Source organism: Camelina sativa, chromosome 15 (genome assembly GCF_000633955.1).
Source record: "Camelina sativa cultivar DH55 chromosome 15, Cs, whole genome shotgun sequence".
NCBI classification, from domain to species: domain Eukaryota; kingdom Viridiplantae; phylum Streptophyta; class Magnoliopsida; order Brassicales; family Brassicaceae; genus Camelina; species Camelina sativa.
Window position 1 is genome coordinate 2,300,894 of NC_025699.1, and position 11,086 is coordinate 2,311,979.

At 39.0% G+C, this 11,086-nt stretch overlaps 3 protein-coding genes across 4 annotated transcripts; 1 reads left to right on the forward strand and 2 right to left on the reverse strand.

Moving 5' to 3' along the window:
- On the forward strand, window positions 7–1,118 carry LOC104744758 (T-complex protein 1 subunit gamma-like). Its single transcript, XM_010465857.2, has 5 exons — window positions 7–187; window positions 267–392; window positions 487–591; window positions 686–760; window positions 841–1,118. The coding sequence occupies exons 2-5, from the start codon at window positions 273–275 to the stop codon at window positions 1,024–1,026; spliced, it is 486 nt and encodes a 161-aa protein (XP_010464159.1). The 5' UTR covers window positions 7–187; window positions 267–272; the 3' UTR covers window positions 1,027–1,118.
- LOC104748038 (sugar transport protein 6-like) lies at window positions 2,341–5,080 on the reverse strand. The gene is made up of 4 exons (XM_019236941.1): window positions 4,788–5,080; window positions 4,329–4,648; window positions 3,617–4,243; window positions 2,341–2,958 (listed from the first exon to the last, which is right to left on the reverse strand). Exons 1-4 carry the CDS (start codon window positions 4,912–4,914, stop codon window positions 2,509–2,511), a joined length of 1,524 nt encoding a protein of 507 aa, XP_019092486.1. The 5' UTR covers window positions 4,915–5,080; the 3' UTR covers window positions 2,341–2,508.
- Window positions 5,621–11,086, reverse strand: LOC104744759 (long chain acyl-CoA synthetase 6, peroxisomal-like). Of its 2 annotated transcripts, XM_010465859.2 has the most exons (24): window positions 10,851–11,086; window positions 10,690–10,750; window positions 10,537–10,614; window positions 10,372–10,443; window positions 10,214–10,295; window positions 10,020–10,125; window positions 9,852–9,928; window positions 9,609–9,653; window positions 9,407–9,493; window positions 8,928–9,017; window positions 8,694–8,773; window positions 8,452–8,545; window positions 8,240–8,328; window positions 8,066–8,154; window positions 7,760–7,889; window positions 7,484–7,602; window positions 7,259–7,382; window positions 7,083–7,169; window positions 6,906–6,957; window positions 6,493–6,544; window positions 6,326–6,411; window positions 6,160–6,249; window positions 5,982–6,068; window positions 5,621–5,870 (listed from the first exon to the last, which is right to left on the reverse strand). In XM_010465859.2, exons 1-24 carry the CDS (start codon window positions 10,975–10,977, stop codon window positions 5,772–5,774), a joined length of 2,103 nt encoding a protein of 700 aa, XP_010464161.1. In that variant the 5' UTR covers window positions 10,978–11,086; the 3' UTR covers window positions 5,621–5,771. The 2 variants fall into 2 exon arrangements, with proteins under 2 accessions (XP_010464161.1, XP_010464162.1); XM_010465860.2 differs by lacking the exon at window positions 6,493–6,544 and having other exon boundaries at window positions 6,854–6,957.

Consider the following 11,086-nt stretch of genomic DNA (forward strand, 5'->3'; position numbering starts at 1 on the left):
GATTGTGAACAGGCCTGATGAACTTCAAGAGTCTGACGTTGGTACTGGTGCTGGCTTGTTTGAGGTCAAGAAGATAGGATATGATTTCTTTGCCTTTATTGTTGATTGCAAAGAACCTAAAGCATGCACCGTGCTCTTAAGAGGACCTAGTAAAGATCTCCTCAACGAAGTGGAAAGAAATCTTCAGGTGTGTGAATGATAGTGCAAAACATAAGATATTACTCATGCTGGTCACTATCATTTACCTGATGCATTCCTTCCTGCAGGATGCCATGTCTGTCTCAAGAAACATCATCAAGAACCCAAAGCTTCTTCCTGGCGGCGGAGCCACAGAATTAACAGTTTCTGCCACTTTAAAACAGAAGAGTGCAACAATTGAAGGAATCGAAAAGGTTTGTTATGGTTGCTACCACTTTTCTTGTAGTGGTGAACTTGTGATATTTTCAAGTTGAATGGGTGATCTAATTTTGAATGTTATTGGAACAGTGGCCATATGAAGCAGCTGCTATAGCTTTTGAGGTTATTCCACGTACTCTAGCTCAGAACTGTGGAGTTAACGTGATCAGAACTATGACAGCATTGCAAGGAAAAGTATATCTACATCTACCAATTTTTTAAATCTCTGTACATGTTTTAGACACCGAATTTTTTCTCTCATCGATTCAATTTTTTTTGGTTAAATTAGCATGCAAATGGGGAGAATGCTTGGACTGGAATTGATGGGAATACTGGTGCAATAGCTGACATGAAAGAGAGCAAGGTAAGACTGAAAAAGCAATGTTCTCTGGTAAAAGTACTATGTTGTTTCTTGAGACTTAATACTTTCAACTTTGTGATTAGATATGGGATGCGTACAATGTGAAGGCGCAAACGTTCAAGACAGCGATAGAAGCGGCGTGTATGCTTCTGAGGATTGATGATATAGTGAGTGGAATCAAGAAGAAGCAAGCTCCTGGAGCTGGACCTACTAAGCCTACCATTGAGACAGAAGGAGATGCAGACAACGAGCAAATACTTCCCGACTAGAAATAACCAAAATAATCTTATTCTTGTAGCTATATTAGTTTGACATGTTTGTGAAACTTGACACTCCCTTCAATAGATTTTCTAATTTTGCATATTTTGACTTGGCAAGTAAGAGGAACTTGAGAGGATTGAGTAGAGTGAATCTTTTGTTATCCTTTGAAAAAGAAAGCACTGAAAGACGCTGATAAGAAGGTTACGATTTAAATAGCTTTAGTCAATAATTCACGGTTAGCTCCTCAACCGGATTACTTGCTTGGTTTTGTTCTCCTGTGTTCGGTACAAGCAATTAAACAGAGAATCTGATTCTGCTAACGTTGAGCAAAAAAATCAAAACTGTGTAATTCTGAAATATCTAAAGTTTGAAGCTTAAGCTCAATCTACTATATGAAGAAACAATTCAAATAATGTAAATAAATGAGAAAAGAATGTGAGGAAAATTTCCATGGAATTTTTCATTGATAACCCTAACCTGAACCAACAAGTTGGTCTTATTACACTAATCGTTCCCACGAAACAAAATTAAATAAAGAAAAGCAACAAGGAAAAGAAATTTAAAAAAAGAAGGTAAGAGGCAGAGGGAAAAAAAATAAAAGAAACATCAACANTGAAAAAGCAATGTTCTCTGGTAAAAGTACTATGTTGTTTCTTGAGACTTAATACTTTCAACTTTGTGATTAGATATGGGATGCGTACAATGTGAAGGCGCAAACGTTCAAGACAGCGATAGAAGCGGCGTGTATGCTTCTGAGGATTGATGATATAGTGAGTGGAATCAAGAAGAAGCAAGCTCCTGGAGCTGGACCTACTAAGCCTACCATTGAGACAGAAGGAGATGCAGACAACGAGCAAATACTTCCCGACTAGAAATAACCAAAATAATCTTATTCTTGTAGCTATATTAGTTTGACATGTTTGTGAAACTTGACACTCCCTTCAATAGATTTTCTAATTTTGCATATTTTGACTTGGCAAGTAAGAGGAACTTGAGAGGATTGAGTAGAGTGAATCTTTTGTTATCCTTTGAAAAAGAAAGCACTGAAAGACGCTGATAAGAAGGTTACGATTTAAATAGCTTTAGTCAATAATTCACGGTTAGCTCCTCAACCGGATTACTTGCTTGGTTTTGTTCTCCTGTGTTCGGTACAAGCAATTAAACAGAGAATCTGATTCTGCTAACGTTGAGCAAAAAAATCAAAACTGTGTAATTCTGAAATATCTAAAGTTTGAAGCTTAAGCTCAATCTACTATATGAAGAAACAATTCAAATAATGTAAATAAATGAGAAAAGAATGTGAGGAAAATTTCCATGGAATTTTTCATTGATAACCCTAACCTGAACCAACAAGTTGGTCTTATTACACTAATCGTTCCCACGAAACAAAATTAAATAAAGAAAAGCAACAAGGAAAAGAAATTTAAAAAAAGAAGGTAAGAGGCAGAGGGAAAAAAAATAAAAGAAACATCAACAGAGAATGATGCATTTCAAGCAGATCTCTTCTCGACGTCAGGATGATCATCCTCCGCAAGCATATACCTTTTCCAGAACCAATGAGGCTTCCACACACTCTCTCTCATGTCATCAATGGCTATTCCTTTTGTCTCTGGTATGAAGAACAAGGCAAACAGTCCCATCACTATGATCCAACCGGCGAAGAAGAAGAATATTCCATATCTCATCCCGCAAAGCATTGACAAGAAGGCTTGAGCAATTACGAACGTGAAGAACATGTTGCACGAGACTGCAACAGCGAATCCTGCGCTTCGAGTCTCTAGAGGAAACGTCTCGCTTGGGATTAGCCATCCTAAAGGTCCCCATGACCACGCAAATCCCATCACGTAAACGCACACAAATATCACCACTACTAGTGCTTGTGCCTTCCCGAGTGTTCCCGTTACACCCAAGTCCTTTGCTAGGATGCTTCCAATGATCAACTGTTTCAAGAGATTTGTTAGCTACTTTAACTTGTGTGACAAGAAACCCATCTTCAAGTTACCAACTTGAATCACAAGAAATAAAAAAAAAAGACAAGAGATATAGTTAATGACATGGCAGATGAGCATGTGAACGGAAGATTGGAGAAGAAGGAATCTCCGGCCAGTTCTGTCAACGAGGTAAATCCCAACGAACGTGCTAAGAACATTGATCGTTCCCGTGACAACCGCAGAGAGAAGAGCTGCGTTGCTTCCGAACCCAACAGTTTGGAATAAAACCGGTGCATAGAACATAATAGCATTGATTCCAGTAAACTGTTGGAAGAACTGGAGAAGCATTCCGATAACCAACGGTGGGCGACTAGCCGGCTTCAACAGTTTCCTGTAAGGGTCTTTGACTTGCCTCGCTATATCGCAGGCATGGACGATAGACTCATACTCGTCATTGATATCATCAACTCNGATCACCACTACTAGTGCTTCTGCCCTCCCGAGTGTTCCCGTTATACCCAAGCCCTTTGCTAGGATGCCTCCAATGATCAACTGTTTCAAGAGATTTGTTAGTTTTACTTTAACTTGTGCGACAAGAAACCTATCTTCAAGTTACTAACTTGAATCACAAGAAATAAAAACAAAGACAAGAGATATAGTTAATGACATGGCAGATGAGCATGTGAACGGAAGATTGGAGAAGAAGGAATCTCCGGCCAGTTCTGTCAACGAGGTAAATCCCAACGAACGTGCTAAGAACATTGATCGTTCCCGTGACAACCGCAGAGAGAAGAGCTGCGTTGCTTCCGAACCCAACAGTTTGGAATAAAACCGGTGCATAGAACATAATCGCATTGATTCCAGTAAACTGTTGGAAGAACTGGAGAAGCATTCCGATGACCAACGGTGGGCGACTAGCCGGCTTCAACAGTTTCCTGTAAGGGTCCTTGACTTGCCTCGCTATATCGCAGGCATGGACGATAGACTCATACTCGTCATTGATATCATCAACTCCTCTGATCTTCCTTAAGGCTTCTTTTCCTTCTTCGTTTTTGTTGCGCTCGATGAGGCTTGTGGGCGTCTCGATGATAAGCAGTGAACCGAAGAGGAGAATAACAGCTGGAATCGCGGCTCCACCGAGAGCAATACGCCATCCGTGAGGGTGAACCTCGGCAGTGAAGTAGTTGACAATGTTGGCAATTAGGATTCCGATTGTAACCATGAGTTGGAATACAATGTTGAGACCTCCTCGGAGCTGTGCTGGAGCAATCTCAGACAAGAAAAGCGGCACTGCCTGCAAATTTTGAGGTTAAGTTAGATACTGTTCAATTCCGGAGTGACCTGTTTTGACACCTGTAGCTAGTTCAGTACTTATATACCTGATTGCCGAATCCGACCCCAAATCCAAGGAAGAGTCTTCCAAAGATCAACATGACGAGGTTAACGGCTCCTGCAGCGAGGCCGACACCAATCAAGAAAAAGATAGAAGCAAACTGCATAGTGGGCTTCCTTCCGAGTTTGGAACAGACGGCGGAAGCGATGAAGCTGGCCACAAGTGCGGCTAGGTAAAGAGACGATGTGAACAGTTGCAAGAACTGGTTATCGTATTTGCAGTAGTTGTTCTCGTGTACGTGCCTCTTCCTTTCCCACACCGCCGGGAAAAATTCCTTCAAGAAATCGTCCATCGCCGTCACTCCACCTTTTAACCAAAGGTCATCATCAAGATTAGCTCAAGAAAACCAAGAACATGTAACTTGAGGTGCAAGATAGGTTTTTATTTAGTTTTCTTGAAATGCATTTATGTATGGTGAAATCTAGTACAGAGTAAGAGAATAAACCTGAAATTCCGATGTCGTAACCGAAGATCAAACCACCAACAGCAGCAATAATAACACAGATGAAGACATAGACAGTCATCTTGGCTTCGAAAGCCGGAGCATTCGCATTAGATACAACAACAGCCATGTTTAATAAAATCTCGATCAGACACCACCACGCAAACTCAGTATATATACGTCAAAACTTTATAAAGTGTTTGTATATGTATGTGTGCGCGTGTGTCTGTGTCCGTGTAACTGTAAACTAAAGAGATCACGGACTAGAGACTGAGTGAGACAGAGACCCTGCTTGAAATGACAGACTCTGTTGGATAGAGCCATAGAAGGTGAAAGAGATCACGTATTTATACGAGATGAAGACATGACAGAGTCACAGACCAAACTGAGATGAGATCCAGACTTGTCTAAAATTGGGACTGTGTTTCGAAATAGAATATGCGAGATATATGGGTTATTGTATGGTCTGCGATTAGTTTTTTGGATCACAATCTTTTTTTCTCTTTCCAATTATTCTTGGGTTGCACAGTCAAATCTTCTTGTACTAAATCAGGCTCAGCCACTCAGCAGTAGTAATCGTGGTTAATAAACCATACTGAGCCAACCAAAAACTGAACCGAGTTTTAATAACATCTTACCGTATCACACTATTTATTATCAGATATCTTGCGAACAGGATAGTGAGTTGGCCGAGTGAATCCAATCTGAAGGTTACAGTCTTACAGAAGTAGAATACGGTGAATAAGACTGTCGTTTCGTGGTAGGCCGAAGAATCTGTGAAAAATATCAAACGAACGAATTGTGGAATGTTTTGCCTTTTTATTACACAGGGACAGGGGAAAACATAATGTAGCACCTTTATTACCTTTACTAACATTCAATAAAAATAGGTATTGTGGCAAGAGAACAACAAAAAAAGAATACAATTTGGAATGAACATAACATTTCGAGTGGGCTTTTTTTATTAATCACACGATTATACTAACATCACCGAGCTTTATTAGCGGTGGGATCAGAAGCACCAAGCTCCTTGTACATGTTTGTTATTGCTTCTCCGAAATATTCCTTCGCTTGTGGTCTCTTAATCTGCAAAAATTCAAATCATATCCTTTTTGCTTCAATCCATATTCACGACTGGTTTCCTAATATTATCTCACCATCGAATCTATTTGCTCAAACGGGTCTGGCAGAACTTACCTTGAATGTCGGAGTTAGCAAACCATTCTCCAGTGTAAATGGCTCCAGCACCAATGTCACCGCCTTTGCAAACTCAAAGCCTCTCAACTGCACCATATGTTTTTGTTTGTTTTCAAGTCAGTGATAGCGTACTTGAGAAATATTAACTAAACGAAAATTGTTTACTGAGATGCATTGCCTGAGCTTCTCTTCCAACAGTGTCCATGTCAGCTAGTACTGCTGCTTTCACTCTCGGGTTATTGCACAATTCTCTCAGATCTCCTCCATACTACATTCAGCAAAGTGGTATAAATTTAGTTTCCTATTGTCACATTGGGAGAATCAGGTTAAGGAAGTTATATTACCTTAATGCCTTCTGAAGCAGCCCAGCTTTTCAGCACATCTGGATCAACCGATACAACAGCGACCAATGATGAATTAAAGCTATCACCTGAAAATTGGAAACGAGTGAATTAGGGAAAGAATAAAGCAATAGTATACAAAACGATTTTACGAAATTTATTTACTATACCATAAATGAAGCATTGGCCCACAAATTTGCATTTGGCATAGACGTTTTCAATTTTCTNCTAGTACTGCTGCTTTCACTCTCGGGCTATTGCACAATTCTCTCAAATCTCCTCCATACTACATTCAGCAAAGTGGTATAAATTTAGTTTCCTATTGTTACATTGGGAGAATCAGGTAAAGGAAGTTATATTACCTTAATGCCTTCTGAAGCAGCCCAGCTTTTCAGCACATCTGGATCAACCGACACAACACCGACCAATGATGAATTAAAGCTATCACCTGAAAATTGGAAACGAGTAAAGATAGGGAATAATTAAGAGCAATACTATACAAAATGATTTACGAAATTTTATTTACTATACCATATATGAAGCATTGGCCCACAAATTTGCATTTGGCATAGACGTTTTCAATTTTCTCTGGAGCTATATACTCCCCTTGTGCCAACTTGAAGATGTTCTTCTTCCTGTTCAAAGAATGAGAAATTTTACTAAGCTATACTCTGTTCAAAAGATATCAACAAGTCCCCAAATAGATAACCAATCGTGGAAAACTAGAGCTTTGCACTCCCTAGACTTTTCCAGACATTACCTGTCAATAATTTTTAGACGTCCTCCTGGCAGCCACAGACCTATATCTCCAGTGTGAAGCCATCCATCTTCATCAATGACCTCTCTCCTGACAATAATACATTTTGCTGAAAGAATTAGTTCTTGGTACATTTTAATTAGTGAAAAAGGAATTTGCAATGCAAGAGGTGTTCATACGTTTGAACTTCATCTTTGTAATAGCCTGTAAAAATGATAGGACCCCTAACACATATTTCGCCGCGGGGATGGGGCTGATCCACTGATGTATAGTTCATATCCGGGACATCCACAAGCTTTATTTCTGTAAAAGGAAGGAGTATTAAATCCATATAGCGATTTAAATTGTATATTTAGTTCCATATTACTCTACTTATCTTATGCAGAGTCAGTAAAAAAGCTCACCACAAGCTGGATTAGGAGAACCAACATGCCCAGTGAGGTTATCACCCTCGTCCATTCCAGTTATGACACAAGATGTTTCAGTCATTCCATATCCCTCTGATACCCTTCCTCCAAAGCATCTAAAGAAGATTCATACCACAAGATTAAACCAAAGATAATAGAAAATCACAAGCTAAATTCAAACGGAAGTTATAAGAAAACAATGTGTTCATTCTTGAGGGTAAATTCTATTGGACAATATGACATAACACAATATTTTAAAAGCAATAAACTTACATTTTCAAAAATTCCATCACTTCAGAAGACAGAGGTGAAGCACCAGACGTCATAAAACGAACCCGTCCTCCAAGTCTGTCCTTTATCTTATTAAATACCAACCTGTCCCATATGGGCGAAGCACTCTTTCCTGAACCAACAGTACATATTCAAAGGAAATCAAGCCCAAAACTGTTTAAAGGAAATACTACTATCATATCTTAGAACTCAACTGTAATCAAAGTGCCCTTGCTGTATCAGAAATTACAAAATAAAGCTACAGAATTTCACAGTTTGGTTTCAATATCTAAGTATGGCAGGACCTACCATTCAAGAGAGCCTGCTTCTTTGCATTATAGGCAGCATTGAAGAGTCTTTCTTTCAGCCCACCAGAGGTTTTTACTGCATTAATGATACTGGGGACAACAACTTTACATTAGTTCAGTGAATTCTCAATAGCAGCAGAGAGCGCATATCAACAAACCAAAGCTATTATATTACCCAGCATAAATTCTATTGTATAATCGAGGGACACTGCTGAATACAGTAGGTCTCAGAGCAGCCAAATCATCCAGTAGTTTCATATTGTCCTGCAGAAAATTTTGCAAGTGGTTTGTCCAATCAAATCAACAGAAAAGGGGCAGGTATAAGAAAAAAAACAGATCGCAGGTGCATAGGTCTATCATGGTTAATGAGAAAAATCAGTCTCTAACCCCTTGGTAGAATCCAACAGCAACACCAAAGTACACTGTCAGGATCTGATTAGCTCGTTCGTAAATGTGTGCCAATGGAAGATACGAAATGTAACTGGAGAGTAGAAGAGATTATGACAAAATCAGTTACTAATAGTCTATCTGAAACAAGAACGCTTAAGAATTAAGATATATATAGCAATAGATACAGAGGAGAACATTGAAAATCTTGAACTATTGGTAGAAAGAAGCAAAGCACTTACACATCTGAAGAGAAAAATTTCACACTAAAGCTGGTGCCAGCAACATTTGCAATCAAGTTTGCATGAGTTAAAACGACTCCCTTTAACATATTTCATCCAGAAGAAGAACAGGTCAGGGAGGAACGAGACATACAGGATAAGATAAACAGTAAGTTAGATGCTATAGTCTGGGTAAATATGAAATAAAGAACAGTACTATTTTAGTTTGAAGATAAAATTTCAAGTAAGCAAAACCTTGGGTGTCCCAGTTGTTCCGCTTGTATAGCATATAGTTGCAACATCATCGGGTTTTGGTGGAAAAAATCGCTGAGGGTTACTACGACCCTGAAACAAAATTTTTTGGTCAGAAAACAATGAAACCAACATGGACCACAACTGTGCTGCTAGCAGCGAAAAGGATACAGGGTGACTATATTATGATTATCTCAAAGAGAAAACTATGATGGATATATGGGAAAGGTATAACAGTTGTCCTGATATTAATTGATCTCGAGTTTTAGGTAAAAGTACAATGATGTGGAAGTACACTTGTACATATATGACCTACTATGTACCCAGTGTTGTATAAATATTGATGAAACCCTGGTTGGTAATAAACAGAACACGACTCATAATAGCACTGGTAAGAACTTGCAAAATCTAAAATGATAGAATGTCCTTAGTCCTACTTATCTTCAGAAGAAGGTTATTGAATTACAAAATTACACAAGTACCTGATTCAATAACACCGAATATGATACAACTTTCACTCCTGCTGATGCCGGAAGAGAGGGTAAAGATTCATTCAACCCTCCAACAACCTACTTGGTCCATGAGAAGTATCACAAACAGAGAGAAAAAAAATTAATTTGAAAGCTGTAGTCATAATACTCAAAGAGTAATCAATAAAAAAAATTTGAGGTGTCGTCTTCATACCACCACCAGGCGTACACTTGGCATCTCACTCAAGCAGCTAAGTAACTGAAACCTCCAGCAAAAACAGGAAAGCAAGCAAAAAGAAGTCAGGAAAACGATCATTTAGCAAAAGTACGAGCAATTGAAGGAAAACAATCAGCAACATACACATCATTTGAGTAAGAAAGGTTCTTTTCTTACTATCATCCAAGTAAGAATAAAGAAAAAGAGAAGGAAATTAAAGCAGCAGATTGAAGAACTCACAGAGTTTAAAGTCTCTGCCACACAAAATATAGCTTGCACAGTTGCATGATTGATAATAAATTTGACAGCATCAGGACCTTCACTCAAAAAAAAAAAAAAGAGTATTATCATCATGAACATCCGTAACAAATGCGCAATTGAAATCATAAGCTGTAACCAGAAGCTTACCAAGAGTATCATACAAAGGAACAGACACATAAGAATAAGAAGAACAAGCATGATCAACAATGAGCCACTCAGGACGGTTGATAAAGTAAATTCCAACAGCTGATCCCTGGTAGAAGAAAAACAGAGACACTTGAGAGTCAAGCTGCAAAACTCAAGATCAATCGGAAAGAAAAGCTAGAATCAAAGAAAATTACCATGGGGATACCATGATGAACTAAACCAGAACCAAGAGCTGTCCTTGCAGTACCAGCTTCTCCGTATGTCATCCATTTATAGCTATAGAAACAAGAGTCACGTAAAGAGTGGAAGCATATACATAACTCTAAGAGTAAAGTTAAAGAGAGGAGCTCACTCTCCAACAGTTCCGTCGACACGAACACGAGTTCCTAAATACTTGTAATCACGAAAATCATGAACAGCATGCCTACATAGTAACAAAGGAACACTAACAATTCAGAGAGATGACTCAAAAAAATTGATAAATACAAGAAGAAGGGGGGATTTCTGATTGCCATACTCAAAATTGTCATGGAGAGTAGCGATGTCAGGATGATCTGGGAATCTACTAACGAGCTTGAACGGAGACTTTACAGATCTGAGTAAAATTTTGAAATCAAACGGAATTGAAACAGAGAGATAGAGAAAAGGAGAGGAGGAAGAAGAGGGAAACCTGTAGACATTCCAATTGCCAGTATTCAATTTCTCAGGAAGAACAACACTGTAGCCGTTATCTAATTCCGATCAGAATACCAAAACGGAATCAGCAACTAGAGAGACGAAGCTAAGCTAGCCTAGTAGTAAGTAAATCAGAGATTGAGAGAGAATACGGACCAAGACCGAATTCGCCGGAGGTTGGATTGGAACGGAGGAGAGGGGAAGAGCGAGAAGACGTAACGAGATGAGAATGGATAGCGTTGATACGACGTCGTGCTGCGTCGGATGATGATGAAGAATCCATAGTTTCCGATTCTGAATCAGAGAGAGAGAAGAACAGAATTGATCCGAAGATCCGAAGATTACTAAATAAAAAAATTAAAAAAGGAGGCACGCTTTTCTAACTTGTGACG